Raw genomic sequence first — 18,540 nt, 5'->3', positions numbered from 1 at the left:
AGCCACCGCGCCCAGCCGACTCTGTGCTTTTGAACTCATAACTTGAGAGGATGGCCTGATAGGAACCTGACCAGAGGGTATCTATGCAGTGCCAAGTGAGAGAGAAGTCCATTGAGCTTCTGGAGCCCCAGCACTGTTTGCTCAGACCCCAAGTTCTGCTCCATCTCATAGCTAGTCTGCCACACCATGCAGCAAGGACACTGTTCCAACTTGTGAAATTCAGGTCAGAGAACATACACTTGTAAAACAGAACATGCTCCTTTGCCACACAGCCAAGTGGTTCCTAAAGAATGATCTTTGCCGGGCGCGGTGGCTCAAGCCTGTAATCCCAGCACTTTGGGAGGCCGAGACGGGCGGATCACGAGGTCAGGAGATCGAGACCATCCTGGCTAACACGGTGAAACCCCGTCTCTACTTAAAAAAATACAAAAAACTAGCCGGGCGAGGCGGCAGGCGCCTGTAGTCCCAGCTACTTGGGAGGCTGAGGCAGGAGAATGGCGTGAACCCAGGAGGCGGAGCTTGCAGTGAGCCCAGATCGTGCCACAGCACTCCAGCCTGGGTGACAGAGCGAGACTGTCTCAAAAAAAAAAAAAAAAAAAAAAAGAATGATCTTTAACATCTGAACCATTTCTAACATGGATGTTATTTTATTTAAACTTGACCCCCCCCATGCTCAAATACCACTTGGGAAGTCTTGGTTTATCTCCATGGTACAAGTTCTCTGGTCTAAATACCACTACAAGATTTACAACATCAAAGAGCCTAGCACAAAGTTAGTGTCATGCTTATTGGGTGCTGATCCCAATATTTTATCGGTAAATTCTGACCTGCAGAGCATAGTTTTAGAGGAATGCATTGAAACTACCAAATTTCTGCTGCCTGTGTGATAAAACCATCACCAGCCTCATACCAAAGCTACATAACCTTTGTTCACATTGCTGAGGAAAAGTTAAACTAAGTTGTGTACAGCTCCCTCTGTTTTGTACTTTCTAGGGCAAAGTCTATACTCTGCTCATCAGGCAACCTCTGGGAATTCTTTTTGGGACACTCAAAAAGTTGAATTAATCATTGTTTACATTTGTAGAACTTATGTCTATTAACAATCACTTCTTTGTCCATTGTAATTTGCTTGCTTATGTATTGGATTTTATTTTATTTATTTTTTGAGACAAGAGTCTCACTTTGTCACCCAGGCTGGAGTACAGTGGTGTAATCTCGACTCACTGCAACCTCCGCCTCCTGGGTTCAAGCGATTCTCCTGCCTTAGCCTCCCAAGTAGCTGGGATTACAGGCACACACCACCATGCTCTGCTAATTTTTGTATTTTTAGTAGAGACAGGGTTTCACCATGTTGGCCAGGCTGGTGGGCCAACTCCTGACCTTAGATTACTTGCCCACCTCAGCCTCCGAAAGTGCTGGGATTACAGACGTGAGCCACCACACCCGGCCATGTGTTGTATTTCATGAAGACACCATCCCATGATTCTGCTAAGCAAACGTATTGCTGGAAGATAAGTACTTAATCAAGTATTTACTGAATTTCTACTATGGATTCTGCCCGTGTGTGTGTGTGTGTGTGTGTGTGTGTGTGTGTGTGTATTGTTTTATTTATTATTTTTTTTGGAGACAGAGTCTCCCTTTGTCGCCCAGGCTGGAGTGCAGTGGCGCAATCTCGGATCACTGCAACCTCCGCCTCCCGGGTTCAAGTGATTCTCCTGCCTCAACCTCCTGAGTAGCTGGGATTACAGGCACCCACCGCCACGCCCAGCTAATTTTTGTATTTTTAGTAGAGGCAAGCTGGTCTCAAACTGCCTGACCTCAAGTGATCTACCCACTTCGGCCTCCCAAAGTGCTAGGATTACAGGCGTGAGCCACTGTGCCTGGCCCCAAGTATGTAATTAAGTACCTGCGTCAAAGAGCTCATAGTCCAATTGGGAATACAAGGCTAAACACACATCAACCTGTAAATAAAATTAAATATTCAATGATTCTGGAAATAACATAAGGATATGCTACACAACAACATAAGGATATTCCCATGTCATCATACTACCAGTATATTTTACTTACTATCTTATCTTTCTCCACTAGAATGGAAGCTCCACGAGAGGAGGAAAATTTTTTTTTTTTTTGAGACGGAGTCTCGCTCTGTCCCCCAGGCTGGAGTGCAGTAGCCGGATCTCAGCTCACTGCAAGCTCCGCCTCCCAGGTTTACGCCATTCTCCTGCCTCAGCCTCCTGAGTAGCTGGGACTACAGGCACCCGCCACTTCGCCCGGCTAGTTTTTTGTATTTTTTAGTAGAGACGGGGTTTCACCAGATTAGGCAGGATGGTCTCGATCTCCTGACCTCGTGATCCACCCGTCTCAGCCTCCCAAAGTGCTAGGATTACAGGCTTGAGCCACCGCGCCCGGCCCCCAAATTCATTTCTTTGCATATGAATATCCAGTTGTCTCAGCACCATTTGTTAAAAAGACTATTCTTTCTCTACTGAATTGTCTTGGCACCCTTGTCAAAAACCAATTGACTATAAATTTGAGAGTTTATTTCTGGACTCTTGGTGCTATTTTATTGATATATATGTTTACCCAGATGTCAGTACTACACTTTTTAATTATTGTAGCTTTGTAGTAAACCAAGAAAGTATGAGTCCTCCAACTTTGTTCTTTGTTTTCAAGATTGTTGGAACAGGATGGTCTCGATCTTCTGACCTTGTGATCCACCCGTCTCGGCCTCCCAAAGTGCTGGGATTACAGGCTTGAGCCACCGCGCCGGCCTGAGGAGGAAAATTTTTTAAACTTCAGTACTATTTCCCCAGGGTCTGGCATGTAACTAGTAGTTAATAAATATTTGTTGACTGAATGAATGCGAAGTCAATTATCTAGAATAGATTGGGAAAAGGAAGTCTTACTGGAGTGGTTCCCCTAGCCTGAGCCTTGATTTAGCAACACTCTTACTCAGCTTGCTTATAGCAATCTATAGGTTTTGGCGAACAATCTCTTCATTTTTATAATGAGAAGAAAATGCGACACAATTGAAAAAGAAGGTAGGGGCGGGATGAAAAGAATTTAAATTGGGTGTCAGAGGCCCTCAGTTCATTTATAAAAGGAAAGGTTTGTCCTTGACTCAATGAATTTCATACATTGTCTTAATGCAGAACTGTTTTCAAAAAAACCCCCAGTAATTAAATAGTTCAAGGCAGAGCTGCTCTGGTTGATTTTGGGGTGGCATGGTGGAGTTGGCAGGGAAGGTCCATCTACTTGGTTCCTTCACCTCTACTACAAAGCTATAGCTTCTGAGAAATTTTGCGAATATAGTTTGAAACACTGGATTGAGGGAATACTGGAGACTCTCCTCTCTCGGAATTCTATTAATGGACTCAGGGGAGGAAGACCAAAGTCTTGGTGAGGGAAGACGTGGGCTCTCTTCTAGTCTCTGCAACTATGGTGGCTCAAGACCATAGTGGTACTCCCTCACTATGCTGAGGGAGTACCAGGAGTCACCTATCCAAAGAGAGAGAAAAAATTGTGGCCTGGGCCAAGGCCAATGACCCTTCTCACAGCTAGACACAGGGACCTAGAAGCCACATTTCTCTGGACTGGATGGAGATTGATGAGGGCTCACTGACTTGTGTGACCTGGTCTTGCCTCTCCCTTTGCTGCCTCCCCATCCCCACCCGCAAAGCTCAGCAATAAAGGCACCTAAGCTCACTTGGCAATTTCTCTGGGGTTCAGAGTTAATAAGAATCTCATACACAATGTAAATACTCAGTCTGGCACCAACCCAGATGGGACAAGGGCGTGACTCACTTGTCACCAACCTCCATCCTGTGCAGCTGGTCCATCTGTTTAGCTGTGCAGAAGCAAGCCCTGCAAGAGGGCTCCAACAAAGTGTTGGGGTCCGCGTGTTTCCTAAACAAAGGAACCAAGACACAAGACAAGACAAACATGGCGGCCGCCTCGAATGGCGCACTCTGCTTTATTTTATACAGTCGTTTGTGGAATGTTGCCAAGTTACAAGACACATTGTTGTTTTTCTGACCTTTCCCAGACTTTCTGGATTTTCAAGATGTTTACACATAAACAAGCCCCCAGGGTCTGCTGTTTGCAGCTGGCTCCTTTGTCCTCCCTGTTTACAGGGAAGGAACGCCCTGCTTCATTTGCAAGAGCAGGACTTAGCAGGAACACCCTGCTTCGTTTGCAAGAGCAGGACTTATTGGCAACGTCTGGTTTGCACATAGTCCCCTACACAAAGCCTAACAGAAAAGGGTTTAATGAAGGGAGTATTTACTAGCGTGTGTTCAGGTTTAAGAAAATCAGTCGGGCGTGGTGGTTTACGTCTGTAATCCCAGCACTTTGGGAGGGCAATGGGAGAGGATGACTTGAGCCCAGGAGTTCGAGACCAGCCTGGGCAACATAGGGAGACCTCATCTTTACTAAATAAGGAGGGAGGGAGGGAGGCAGGGAGGGAGACAACCCTCAAGACTGTAAAACACCCATGGACTACCAACAGCTGGAAGCTTTATCACCACGAGGCCTGAAAGAACAAGGAGAGGGAGCTGTTACCACCTAACAGTTGTTGCTTAGGTAACTAACTGACAATACCACCTCCACCTTACAAGTGATGAAACTAAGGAGAATGATAAGACGAGGAACACAGGATGTGGAATCCCGGGGGAAGAAACTTAGTCAATCTGAAGCATCTAGCGGCTACCAAGGTACTTTAGAGACTTCCCCCGTGGATGGTTAAGCTACCATCCTCACCTTGACCTTCCCTGCCGCCCACCGAAAGTGACCGGAAGAAGAGCTTGACTATGACGACTAGGGACTACAAGTCCCGGCATGCATCTCTCCGCGTCTATCTCAAAACCGTTCAACTTTAGGATAAAAGGGCTTTTGGCAACAATGCGCGTCGGGACCTGTAGTCGCCGCCGTTGGGTCTAGGCGCTTGCCGTAGGGCACTAATTGGCGCGCCCACGGTACCGCCCCCTCGCCTTCGCCTCACGTAGCTTCTCCAGCGCGCATACGCGGCGCGTACCCACGCCCTCCGCCCCCTCCCCGGGCCTACGGCGCAGGCGCGCGCAAGCTCCGCGGGCCCGGTAGGCTGGGGGTGGGGGGAGAAGGAGGGGAAGGGAAGGGGGGTTGGGTGTCTAGTCTGGTGAGTAGACGGCTGTGGGGCACAGAAGCGCGAAGGCCTGGCAGTCGGGCAGGTGAACTCTGCACGGGGTCTAGGGCCCGCGGAAGGGTTCGGAACCGAGTCAGCGCGCCTTGCGAGCAGGATTCGCGCAGCTGAGACCCGGAGGTCCTCAGGGGGCGAAGCCCCGGCCTAGGCCTCGCGGAAATGCCCAGCTGCGGTGCTTGTACTTGCGGCGCAGCTGCCGCCCGGCTCATCACGTCCTCACTCGCCTCCGCGCAGAGAGGTAACGAAATAGTGCCACTCCTGAGCTCTCAGCCAAGGGGGAGGGGGTGGACTGGCTGGTGGGTAGGGGTCCTGGGGAGGGCACGAGGCCTGCTGCACCCGGGGAGTGTGAGGGAATGGGCGGCACTTCGCCCGGCACCCACTGCTTTCCCCGTGGAATGGGGCTCTGCCGACCTCTGGAGCAGCCGTTGCTCAAATTGGAAGTAAACTCCTTCCCACGCGTCTTCTTGCGCGCTTTCAGGCCCGCTGACTTTGGGGCCGGAATGCGGCCACTTCGTAGAAACCCTGAAAGAGGCACAAAATGTTCCTCTTATTAAAAAATGCCTCCAGATCCCACTCAGCCCTGCCGGGGACCGCCGCCTGCCCCGGCCGCGGCTCTTCTTCCGCAGCCTGGCCGGGATCCCTCTCGGGCCCGTTGGGGGCTCCAGGAGGGGCTGTCCCTGCTAGGGTCCCCTAGGACTCAGGGCACCCAGCTGACCGTCCCGGACGCAAGCCGCGCGATACCAGAGATGTTACTATCACTGTGCGGCCCAGACACTGGGACATAAACAAGGTTCACAATATTTCCCGGCGTCAGGCAAGCCCCGGGGCACGCAGGACAGCGGCGGGGGAGATGGGGAGAGGTCCCGCAGGAGTTGGTTCGGAAGTCCTTGGGTGTTTCAGCAGTCCTTTGCTGGCTTTCCCAACTTGACCGGGAGGTTGTTTCCTAAGAGTGGCGCATGTTGTTTACCTTTCCTTTCTGTTTATCTGAAGCTGTGAAAGAATGGCGCCCCAGCCAAGAGAGTCTGGAAAATAAACTTTTTTTCTCTTCCTCAAATCTATGGATGTCAGATCACGAGGCTAGATCCTGTTATAATCACTGACTTCTAGACAAATTCTTTTTATTTGGACTTACCGGTTCATGACCCTTGGATGGATTTTTAAAAAGGTCCCTTTTATCTAACTTTTAAACCAATTATAAAATCCCTATTGTTTACTAAATGTATCTTCTAGTTTCTTTACTACACAAGGAGGGATTGAATGAGGTAATGTGGGCAGAAGCATTTTGTAAAATGATACATAAATGTAAGAGAGTGAATTTAATCCTAAATCATTGTTAAGCCTCAACCAGTAGATGTCCCAATTCCAGGAATTCGATTTGCAAACACTTTAAAGTGTTTTTTTAATCCATTTATGTGACATACATTAATATTTGTCGAGGGCCCACTATGTGCCAGGTCTTTTAGTGCTGGAGGTAAGAGTGGAGAATAAGTCCTCACCCTCATGTTTAAATCTAGTGGAGTAGACAATAATACAGTTTACAGTGGTTGGATGAAGTATGTGTGTGTTCTCTTTGGGCAGGGACGGCTTCTTTGAAAGTGTTCTTGATCTGTTCTAGCCAAGAGTCCGTGAACACTTTTGAATCATAGGAGATAAGCAGTTATTTTTTTTTATTTTCAAAACGACTGGTTTCTTTCTTTTCTTCTTTTCTTTTCCTTCCCTCCTTCCTGTCTTTCTTTCCTTTCTTTTCGTCTTCTTTTTTTTTTTTTTTTTGAGACAGAGTCTCGCTCTGTCGCCCAGGCTGGAGTGCAGTGGCGCAATCTTGGCTCACTGCAAGCTCCACCTCCCGGGTTCACGCCATTCTCCTGCCTCAGCCTCCCGAGTAGCTGGGACTACAGGCGCCGGCCACCACGTCCGGCTAATTTTTTGTATTTTTAGTAGAGACGGGGTTTCACCGTGTTAGCCAGGATGGTCTCGATCTCCTGACCTTGTGATCTGCCCGCCTCTGCCTCCCAAAGTGCTGGGATTACAGGCGTGAGCCACCGCCCCTGGCCTCTGTCTGTCTTGATGGAATCTGCTCTGTTACCCAGGCTGGAGTGCAGTAGCGTGATCTGGGCTCACTACAACCCTCGCCTCCTGGGTTCAAGTGGTTCTCCTGCCTCAGCCTCCCGAGTAAGCTGGGATTACAGGCGTGCACTACCACGCCCAACTAATTTTTATATTTTTAGTAGAGACGGGGTTTTGCCATGTTTGTCAGGCTGATCTCCAACTCCTGGACCGCAGGTGATCCACCTGCCTCGGCCTCCCAAAGTGCTGGGATTACAGGCGTGAGCCACTGCACCTGGACTAGTATTTCTTTTTAAAAACAGTTGTTCTGAAATTTAGAAAGCTTTGTCTGTATGATAAAGTTCTGTAAACAGTGAAACTTAAATTGTGTTTTCTGGTTGCTGCCAGGTAATCTGGTGAAATATACTTTACAGAAATACTTCTCTTTTTTGGCTTTCAGAGCTTCTTCACCTGAGGTTTACAGGCCCCCAAAGGGTCTTTGCATAGAATTCAGAGGTTCTGTGAACTTTATTTTCACTAAGCTCTAGCTGAAACATAAGATTTCCTTGGCCTATTAATGTTCACAACACATCCACAGTAGTCTTAGAAGTGTCTGTGGATTTGTCATCAATCAAAATCAGAAATATTTTCATATCACATTATAGTTGTTGATATTTCAGAATATTGTTCATACTTTTTGCTACTTTGAAATCATAGTAATTATTTTAAAAACTGTTAGATCTTATTTAATTTTGCTTGTTAATAAAGAGGAATATTTTTTAAATTTTTTTGATAACTACTTCTTTATAATTTGTTTTCTTTGTTATGTATTTTTTTTATACATTTAAAAATATTCTGAGAAGAGATCTATTCGGAGGCTTCACCAGACTGCTCAAGGGGTTCATGTCACAAAAAGTGTTGGAAACCCCAATTAGTTTGCTACAGAGCTTTATCATTTTTATGAGAATTTTATGATTGGTCAATGGTCATTTTGATTGCATCTGTCACTCTCCGTCAATTTTTTTTTTTTTTTTTTTTGAGACGGAGTCTCACGCTGTTGCTCAGGCTGGAGTGCAGTGGTGCCATCTCTGCTTGCTGCAACCTCCGCTTCCTGGGTTCAAGCGATTCTCCTGCTTCAGCCTCTCGGGTAGCTGGGACTACAGGCGCGTGCCACCATGCCCAGCTAATTTTTTGTATTTTTAGTAGAGATGAGATTTCACCATATTAGCCAGGATGGTCTCGATCTCCTGACCTCGTGATCCTCCCGCCTTGGCCTCCCAAAGTGCTGGGATTACAGGCATGAGCCACTGCACCTGGCCCCCTCAATTACTTTTTCTAAGCCAACTTTTGAGATTGATACTTTATTTATTTATTTATTTATTTATTTTGAGACGGAGCCTTGCTCTGTTGCCCAGGCTGGCGTACGGTGGCACAATCTCCGCTCACTGCAACCTCTGTCTCGTTCAAGCGATTCTCCTGCCTCAGCTTCCCGAATAGCTGGGATTACACGTGCCTGTCACCACGCCTGGCTACTTTTTGCATTTTTACTAGAAACGGGGTTTCACCATGTTGACCAGGCTGGTCTTAAACTCCTGACCTCAAGTGATCCACCCACCTCAACCTCCCAAAGTGCTGGGTGGGATTACAGGTGTGAAGCACTGCACCTGGCTCCTTCAGTTTTTTTTATTGTGGCAAGATACATGTAAGATTTACACGACTTAACTATTTTTAGTGTATAGTTCGGTAGTATTAGGTACATTGATATTGTGCAACCATTGCCATCACCTTGTAAAACTAAAGCTCTGTACCCATTAAAACAATAACTCTCCATTTTCCCCAACGCCCAGGAACCGCCATTCTACTCACTGTCTCTATGATTTTGCCTTCTAAGTACCACATATAAGTGGAATAACACAATTTTTTTTTTTTTTTTTTTTTTTTTTTTTTGAGACGGAGTCTCACGCTGTTGCCCAGGCTGGAGTGCAGTGGCGCGATCTCGGCTCACTGCAAGCTCTGCCTCCCGGGTTCCCGCCATTCTCCTGCCTCAGCCTCCTGAGTAGCTGGGACTACAGGCGCCCGCCACCGCGCCCGGCTAATTTTTTGTATTTTTAGTAGAGACGGGGTTTCACTGTGGTCTCGATCTCCTGACCTTGTGATCCGCCCGTCTCGGCCTCCCAAAGTGCTGGGATTACAGGCTTGAGCCACCGCGCCCGGTGAATAACACAATTTTTAAATAACTTTTTTTTTTTTTGAGACGGAGTCTTCCTTTGTTGCCCAGGCTGGAGTGCAGTGGCACGATCTTGGCTCACTGCAACCTCCACCTCCTGGGTTCAAGCAATTCGCCTGCCTCAGCCTCCTGAGTAGGTGGAATTACAGACACCTGCCAGCACACCCAGCTAATTTTTGTGTTTTTAGTAGACAGGGTTTCACCATGTTGGCTAGCCAGGCTGGTCTCGAACTCTGGGATTATAGGCATGAGCCACCGCACCTTGCCTTAAAGAACATTTGAAGTTTGTTTCCACTGTTATAGATGTTTTTTTTTTTTTTTGAGATGGAGTCTTGCTCTGTCACCTAGGCTGGAGTGTGGTGGCACAACCTCAGTTTGCTGCAACCTTTGCCTCCTGGGTTCAAGCGATTCTCCTGCCTCAACCTCCGGAGTAGCTGGGATTACAGGAACCTACCACCACGCCTGGCTAATTTTTTTTTTTATTTTTAGTAGAGATGGGGTTTCACCATGTTGGCCAGGCTGGTTTTGAACTCCTGACCTCAAGTGATCCGCACACCTCGGCCTCCCAAAATGCCAGGATTACAGCGGTGAGCCACCACACCTGGCCCAGATAGTATTCTTATATAATAACAGACGAGTTGCTGTCAGATGTTTATTCTCATTGGTAGAAATAATAAGAATATAGGGCATAAATGACCTTTTAAAAAATCTTACAGGTGAGGCAGGTGTTGAACTCCCTTCAAACTTTGAAAAAGCCACATATTGTTATGATGTGGTTGATCTTACCTTACTTCTAAAGGACACATACTGAAAGAAACAACTTTATTTATCTAGAATCTTTCAGAGGCTCAGACCTGGCCTGTTTTCGAAAGGACTTTGCCTCTGTTGGTGTCATTATTTTCTCTCAGTTTATACTACTGCTGTGAAAATGATAGCTTTTTCTCAACCTCCTTTATGCTCAAGGAATTTTTGTTTCCAGGGGATTTATTGAGGCATATCTATATTTGATGTAGATTTCCTTTTATTTTCAGGTATTTCTGGTGGTCGCGTTCATATATCAGTTTTAGGAAGGCTTGGGACATTTGAAACTCAGATTCTGCGAAGAGCTCCTCTTAGATCCTTTACAGAAACGCCAGCATACTTTGCTTCAAAAGATGGGATAAGTAAAGATGGTTCTGGAGATGGAAATAAGGTAATTATTTTATCTTATTGGCACCTGTACACATTGTGAGTTCCTTCCTTTAAAAAAATATAATAGTACTGTCTGTTACTGGCTTATGTTTTCTGTAGGCAATATGAGATAGCTAAAATGATCTGAAGAATTTTATGTAATTAGATGTTTCATTTTGAACCTTAAAATACTTCTATAAGCATTGCACATAGTAAGCAGTAATTAAAATTTCTAACACCCCAAAGTAGTAAAGAAGTGTCATTAAATGACTGTTGGTCAGTAGGATTGAATTAGGAATAGCCATCATTTCCTGCTTTCATATAACTCTTACAACTTGTGACAGTATAAACCTCACTTTATCCTCTACCTAAAAATTTCAGATTCGTGGTATAACTTAATGTTGGGCTACTCTGGTAGCCTAAAAATTTCAGATTTCTGGTACAACTTTATGTTGTAGCTAGCAAGTAGATGATTGGTAGTTGTATTGAGTGAGTCAGTGACTTACCAGTTTTTTTCATGATGTGAATTTGACTAACACTTGAGTTAATCTTATATGTTAGACAAAATGTGAGGCACTTACATATCCATACTTAATCTTAACAGTGACTCTCTGATGTGGGTAAAATTATTCCCATTTTAGAGATGAGAAAAGTTAGATCTAAGAATAATCAGAGTCACTACCTACCATGATAATAACTCCTGATTCAATTTCATTGAAATGTAGTTTTTTTTCCCTTAGTAAATTTCTAGTGCCTGAGTCATTGAATGAAAACTCTTTATTATATATGTTGGCACATGTTGTATAAAAGAAGACTACAGATATACATGCATTTACTAGAACTGATTTGATTTTTGAAGTAAATAGATCTTCTGACATCAGAAATAGTAGAATTATATTAATAATTTCATCCTAGAAATTTAGAAAATTATAAAATTAATTACAAACAGTATTGTTTATATTTAAGTTGGTTGCCTGAAACTAATAATTGACACTTTTTCTTTTTTCTCCTTCATAAACATTAGAAATCAGCAAGTGAGGGAAGTAGTAAGAAATCAGGCTCTGGGAATTCTGGGAAAGGTGGAAATCAGCTGCGCTGTCCTAAATGTGGCGACTTGTGCACACATGTAGAGACCTTTGTGTGTAAGTATTACATCTTCTTCTGCTCTTTTTTCCCTACATTTTCTATGAATTATTAAATGTATAAAAATATGTAAATTATGTAAAATTTATAAATACAGGCCAGGCACAAATGGCTCATGCCTGTAATCCCAGCACTTTGGAAGGTGGAGATGGGAGGATCCCTTGAGCCTAGGAGTTCGAGACCTGCCTGGGCAACATGTTGAGACACCTGTCTTTACAAGAAAAAAAAAAAAGGCCAGATATCTGGTGGTGCATACCTGTAGTCATAATCATGCCACTGTACCCCATCCTGGGTGACAGAGACCTTGTCTCCAAAAATATATATATATATGTATGTATATATATAAAATATATATAAATTGTATTAAATGTGTAGAAATATGGATTATATGAAATAGATAAATAAATGTGACTTTGTATGTTATATGAATTATATATAAATTGTATGAGCTCACCTGATTCTCTCTCATGTTCACCGTATACTAGAAAATTCTCAGGACTGGTAATACTTTGCACTGTTGTGTAAGAGATAATTTAAGAAAAATATTTGCTTCTTTATTTTGCTTAATTGTGTTTATTTCAGATTGGATTTTGTGAATTTCTGGGTGTGATCATTAGGCTATAGGAGAACCAGGACTTATTTATTCTGTATTTATTACTACATTCTTCAAATACATATTGAGTATCACATGGCTGGGAAGGCTAGTCATTCATATATTAAGGTAAATTCCCTTAGTACTTACTAAAGGAGGTAAGCCCTCAATTCTGGGAAGCATCTGATAATTATTAATGATTCAGACACTCGGAGAAGGAAGAAATCAGGGCTGGGCACTGTGACTCACACCTGTAATCCCAGCACTTTTGGAGTCTGAGGTAGGCAGATTGCTTGAGCCCAGAAGTTCAAAACCAGCCTGAGCAACATGGCAAAACTCCATATGTATTAAAAAAAATTAAAAAATTAGCCAGGCCTGGTGGTGCATGGCTATAGTTCCAGCTACTTAGGGACTGAGATAATGAAGATCGCTTGAGTCCAGGAGGTGAGGCTGCAGCAAGCCAGCCATTGAACTCCAGCTTGGTGACAAAGCAAGACCCTGTCTCAAAAAAAGAAAAAAAGAAGAAGGGAAAAAATCAACTGCCCTACTTTTGCTGTTAGCGTCAGTAACTCTCTGAAATGCAAAGATTCTCCTACAGATATTTTCATCAATGAATCAAATAATCAAAAAACTCATTACTTACATGACTTAGAGTTAGTGGTAATGAATTGTACCACCATGTCAGCCTTCCTCTACAATCCAATTGAAGAAAACTTCAAGATTATAAGACTTCAGTGTCTGATGGTTGGCTAGAGGGTATTCTCTATCTCCTAATCCTAATATTGAGACTTTGGTTACAATTTCACACTTACCATTAACAGTAATTGGCCACCATATGAAAAGGTACTAGATGTAGTATGTTTTTATGTACTGGAAAGACTTAAAGTAGCTCCATCCCATAGCTGGAATATTAGGGGTTCTGAACAAAATTTAATTTGGATCACAACGTAAAATGAAAGTGGGCTGGGCACAGTGACTCACACCAGTAATCACAGGACTTTGGGAGTCCGAAGCAGGCTGCTCACTTGAGGTCAGGAGTTTGAGACCAGCCTGCTCAACATGGTGAAACCCCATCTCTACTAAAAATACAAAAATTAACCGGGCATAGTGGCGTGCATCTGAAGTCCCAGCTGTTTGGGAGGCTGAGACCGGAGAATCGCTTGAACCTGGGAGGTGGAGGTCCTGGTGAGCCAAAATCACACCACTGCACTCCTCCAGCCTGGGCAACAGAGCAAAACTCCATCTCAAAAAAAAAAAAAAAAATGGTAGAACTGGATGATAAAACCTTCTAAACAAATTTGATGTGATATAATAAAATTATACAGAGGCTGAAAATTGCTTAATTTATGAGGTCAGTGTCTCCTATTTTAACCAAGAAATTTTCCTCCTTTTTTTTCTTCAAAGAAACATTTCAACGTTTACAGACCTAAAGAATACTTTCTTGCCAGGCGTGGTGGCTTACGCCTGTAATCCTAGCACTTTGGGAGCCTGAGGTAGGCAGATCACCTGAGGTCAGGCGTTGGAGACCAGCCTGGCCAATGTGGTGAAACCCCATCTCTACTAAAAATACAAAATTAGCTGGGCGTGGTGGTGGGCACCTATAATCCCAGCTACTTGGGAAGCTGAGGCATGAGAATTGCTTGAACCCAGGAGGCAGAGGCTACAGTGAGCCGAGATCACACCACTGTACTCTAGCCTGGGAAACGAGTGAAACTCTGTCTCTAAAAAAGAAAAAAGAATAATTTCTTAGAGTAGAAAAGGAAAGAAACTAGTATTTAATAAATGCCAACATATATAGTTTTGTTCTTGGAACCTTAATTTTGCCAGAACAAAGAGTATTCTCCTTTTTATAAATGAAGAAACTGAGATTTAGCAAGTTTAAGTAACTCATTCAAGGTCACATAGCAGTGAAGATTTGCTATTCAGAAATTCCTATATCATACATTTCTACCATCTGGAGATTCTTTAGGGGTAAACTAGCTCCTCTTGGGATTAAATTTATTTTTCTTCTATGCATTCTTTCCAAAACTTGCCAGGTTGTATTAGTCACTAAAGGTGACTGTTAAACTTAGAGATTTCCAAACTCCTTCCCTAGAGATTAAGATTCTGTAGATGTGGGATGGGGTCCTAGAATCTGTATATTAGTAGTATCTGTGTATTATTAGTTAGACCAAGTGTGGAAATACTATAGTGTAATCAGTTCAATGCTGAGGCCTGTTTGCTTTGAGAATTCTAATTGGGGGTGGTGATATGGGAGTAGAAAACGTGGAAGGGAAGAAAAAAAAAGCACACACTTAAACTTACAAAATTAATAAGCAAATGTGTTGATTCAGACATCGCTAGGCTCAGAAAATATGCAGATGATCATGACACCGTCCCTGTCCTCTGTAACTATTTGTAGGCCCTAGCAGTGCAGTAAGCCCCTCCTCCCTTAGTTTTGCATACCCATATTAAAAGTCTTTTCAGAATGCATCCTTTTGAATCCTTCTGTGTCTGATCATTAAAAGTTGGGTCTTCACAGTACTAAAGAGAGTTTTATTTGATCTCAGGTTACTAACAGGTTGAGCTTCCATAGTCTGAAAATCTGGAGTTCAAAATGCTCCAAAATCCTAAACTTGTGAGTGCATCATGATGCTTAAAGGAAATGCTCCATTGGAGCATTTCAGATTTCAGATTTCATGTAGGGGTGCTTAACCAGTGTATTTCTGCAAATATTCCAAAACTTGAAAACATTTGAACTCTGAAACACTTCTGGTCCTATGCATTTTGGTTAAGGGATACTCAGCCTGCTTTTTTGTTTGTTTTTTGTTTTTATTATTTTTTTGAGACAGTTTTGCTGTTCTCACCCAGGCTGGAGTGCAGTGGCACGATCTCGGCTCACTGCAACTTCTGCCACCTGGATTCAAGTGCCAGCCCCAGGTGCCTCAGCCTCAGCCTCCCAAGTAGCTGGGATTACAGGTGCCCACCACCATGCCAGGCTAATTTTTGTGTTTTTGGTAGAGATAGGGTTTCACCTTGTTGACCAGGCTGGTCTGGAATTCCTGACCTCAGGTGATTCAGCCGCCTAAGCCTCCCAAAGTGCTGGCATTACAGGTATGAGCCACCATGCCCGGCCTGCATTTTGTTTAAGTCTGCATTTATTTGGATACTAGTTCGTAAACATCTTTTTATATGCTTTTTGGTCACTTGTGATTCTTTCGTGAATGGCCTGTTTAGGTAATTGTCTAGTTTTTTATAATTTTTTTTTTTTTTTTTTGAGACGGAGTCTCGCTCTGTCTCCCAGGCTGGAGTGCAGTGGCGCCATCTCGGCTCACTGCAAGCTCCGCCTTCCAGGTTTACGCCATTCTCCTGCCTCAGCCTCCCCATTCTCCTGCCTCAGCCTCCCGAGTAGCTGGGACTACAGGTGCCTGCCACCTCGCCCGGCTAGTTTTGTTTTGTTTTGTTTTGTTTTGTTTGTATTTTTTAGTAGAGATGGGGTTTCACCATGTTAGCCAGGATGGTCTCGATCTCCTGACCTCGTGATCCGCCCGTCTCAGCCTCCCAAAGTGCTGGGATTACAGGCTTGAGCCACCGTGCCCGGCCTACTTTTTTGTATTTTTAATTACTTGAGGAATGCATATATCCGTCCTTCTTTATGAGAAAAGAATAGACCCTTATAGATGGAGGTAAAGTTCTATAACATATCTTCATTGAACATGTGATTTTTTTTAAAAGTATAAATAACATATTCATATTTTCGCAAATTGCTTGTTTTCACTACGCAATGTTTTGAGAGCTGTGTATGTTAATGCAGTTGACTCTTGAACAGTGGGTTTGAATTGCTCGGGCCCACTTATACCTAGCTTTTTTTTGGCCAGACACATATGGCCAGCATATATGAGGAGCTAACTTCATATATGTGGGTTCCACAGGGCCAACTGCAGGACCTGAGTATGCATGGATTTGGTTATATGTGGGTGGTCCTAGAACTAGTCTCCTACGTGTGCCATGGGACAGCTGTACATGTGGGCCTAGTCCTTTCCTTTTAAAAATTTGTTTGAGATATCATCATTCATATACCATGCAATTCATCTTCAGTGGTTTTAAAATATTTACCAAGTTGTGGCCCGGCATGGTGGCTCACACCTGTAATCCCAGCACTTTGAGAGGCCGAGGCGGGCAGATCACGAGGTCAGGAGTTCGAGACCAGCCTGACCAACATAGTGAAACCCCACCTCTACTAAAAATACAAAAATTAGCCGGACTTGGTAGCAACCACTTGTAATCCCAGCTGCTTCGGAGGCTGAGACAGGAGAATTGCTTGAACCCGGGAGGCAGAGGTTGCAGTGAACCTAGATCATGCCACTGCACTCCAGCCTGGGTGACAGAGCAAGACTCTGTCTCAAAAAAAAAAAAAAAGGCCAGGAGCAGTGGCTCATGTCTGTAATCCCAGCACTTTGGGAGGCCAAGGTGGGCGGATGACAAGGTGTGAAGATCGAGACCATCCTGGCTAACACCATGTCTACTAAAAGCACAAAAAATTAGCCTGGCCTGGTGGCGCACGCCTGTAGTCCCAACTACTCAGGAGGCTGAGGCAGGAGAATCTCTTGAACCCAGGAGGCGGAGGCTGCAGTGAGCCGAGATCACAGCACTGCACTCCAGCCTGGGTGACAGAGAAAGACTTCGTCTTGTCTCAAAAAGAAAAAAAAGGTATTTACCAGGTTGAATGATCATCTCCACTATCTAATTCCAGAACATTTTTCATCATCCCAGAAAGAAACTCCATAGCCCTTAGTCACTCTCCACCCTTCTCCCCTCCTAGCCCTGTTAACTATTAACTACTTTCTCTATCAATGGATTTGTCTACTCCGTATATCTCATACAATATAATTATATGCTATGTGGCATTTCATATCAGCCTTCTTTTCTTTAGCTTAATGTTTTCAAAGTTTATCCAGGTTGCAGCATATATCAGTATTTCATTGCTTTTTATGGCTGAATAATAATTCATTGTTTAGACATTCATCAGGTGATGGACATTTAGATTGTTTCTACTTGTTGGCTGTTCTGAATAATGCTCCTGTGAACATCTGTGTACCAGTTTTTGTGTGGACATATGTTTCTAATTCTCTTGGGTATATGTTTAGGAGTGGAATTGCTGGGTCATGTGTTAACTGTTTAGTTTCTACAGAATTGCCAAACTGTTTTCCATAGCAGCTGTACCATTCTACAATCCGACCAGCAATATGAGGGTTCCAGTTTCTCCACATCCTTTTTACCACTTGTCTTTCTTTTTTTTGTTTGTTTTTTTTGAGACAGAATCTCGCTCTGTCACCAGGTTGGAGTACAGTGGCATGATCTCAGCTCACTGCACCCTCCACCTCCCAGGTTCAAGCAATTCTCCTGTCTCAGCCTCCCAAGTAGCTGGGATTATAGGTGCCCACCACCACACGCAGCTAATTTTTGTATTTTTAGTAGAGAAGGGGTTTCACCGTATTGGTCAGGCTGATCTCGAACTCCTGACCTCAGGTGATCTTCCTGCCTCAGACTCCCAGAATGCTGAGATTACAGGCATGAGCCACTGCGCCCAGCCTGTCTTTCTTTATTCATAGTGGACATGAAGTGGTATCTCATCATGGGCTTCTTTTGATTTTATTTTGTTTTTAGAAACAGGGTCTTGCTCTGTCGCCCAGGCTACAATGCAGTGGCGCAGTCATAGCTCATAGTAGCCTCACCTTCTCTGTTCAAGTTGTCCTCCCACGTCAGCATCTTGAATAGCTGGGACTACAGGCACATGCCACCGCAGAGACAGGGTCTCATTTATGTTGCCCAGGCTGGTCGCGAACTCCTGGGCTGAAGTAATTCTCCTGCCTTGGCTTCCCAAAGTGCTGGGATTTTGTGCTACCTCCGGGGATTCACTGTAGTTTTGATTTGCATTTCCCTAATGACTAATGATGTTAATCTTTTCTTATGTTTTTTGGTCATTTGTCTGTCTTCTTTGGAGAAGTGTCTATTTAAATCCTTTGTCTTTCTTCCTCCCCGCCCCCAACCCCAGGCGGAATTTCGCTTATTGCCCAGGCTGGAGTGCAGTGGCACGATCTTGGCTCACTGCAATTTCCACCTCCTGGGTTCAAGCAGTTCTCTGCCTCAGACTCCTGAGTAGCTGGGATTACAGGCGCCCACCACCACGCCTGGCTAATTTTTTGT

The 18,540-nt window shown here is 44.2% G+C and overlaps 1 protein-coding gene and 1 long non-coding RNA gene across 5 annotated transcripts in view; one reads left to right on the top strand and one right to left on the bottom strand.

Moving 5' to 3' along the window:
- Window positions 1–2,637: 2,637 nt before the first annotated feature.
- On the bottom strand, window positions 2,638–4,900 carry LOC106999218 (uncharacterized). The gene is made up of 3 exons (XR_001445945.3): window positions 4,762–4,900; window positions 3,808–3,909; window positions 2,638–2,774 (listed from the first exon to the last, which is right to left on the bottom strand). It is a non-coding gene; the product is annotated as an uncharacterized LOC106999218 (long non-coding RNA).
- Window positions 4,901–5,149: 249 nt separating this feature from the next.
- CLPX (caseinolytic mitochondrial matrix peptidase chaperone subunit X) overlaps window positions 5,150–18,540 on the top strand; it is a 40,335-nt gene continuing 26,944 nt past the window's right edge. For 3 of the 4 annotated variants that reach the window (XM_077938232.1, XM_077938230.1, XM_077938231.1), the window contains exons 1-3: window positions 5,150–5,417; window positions 10,481–10,641; window positions 11,644–11,761. In XM_077938232.1, the coding sequence (XP_077794358.1) occupies window positions 5,339–5,417; window positions 10,481–10,641; window positions 11,644–11,761 (358 nt within the window). In that variant the 5' untranslated portion in view covers window positions 5,150–5,338. The remainder of the gene's footprint in view (window positions 5,418–10,480; window positions 10,642–11,643; window positions 11,762–18,540) is intronic. The other variant, NM_001260887.1, reaches the window with a different exon arrangement.

This window comes from Macaca mulatta, chromosome 7 (assembly GCF_049350105.2).
Source record: "Macaca mulatta isolate MMU2019108-1 chromosome 7, T2T-MMU8v2.0, whole genome shotgun sequence".
In the NCBI taxonomy this organism is placed as follows: Eukaryota; Metazoa; Chordata; class Mammalia; order Primates; family Cercopithecidae; genus Macaca; species Macaca mulatta.
The sequence above is the reverse complement of the archived record's forward strand: the minus strand, read 5'-3'. Positions and strand labels throughout refer to the sequence as shown.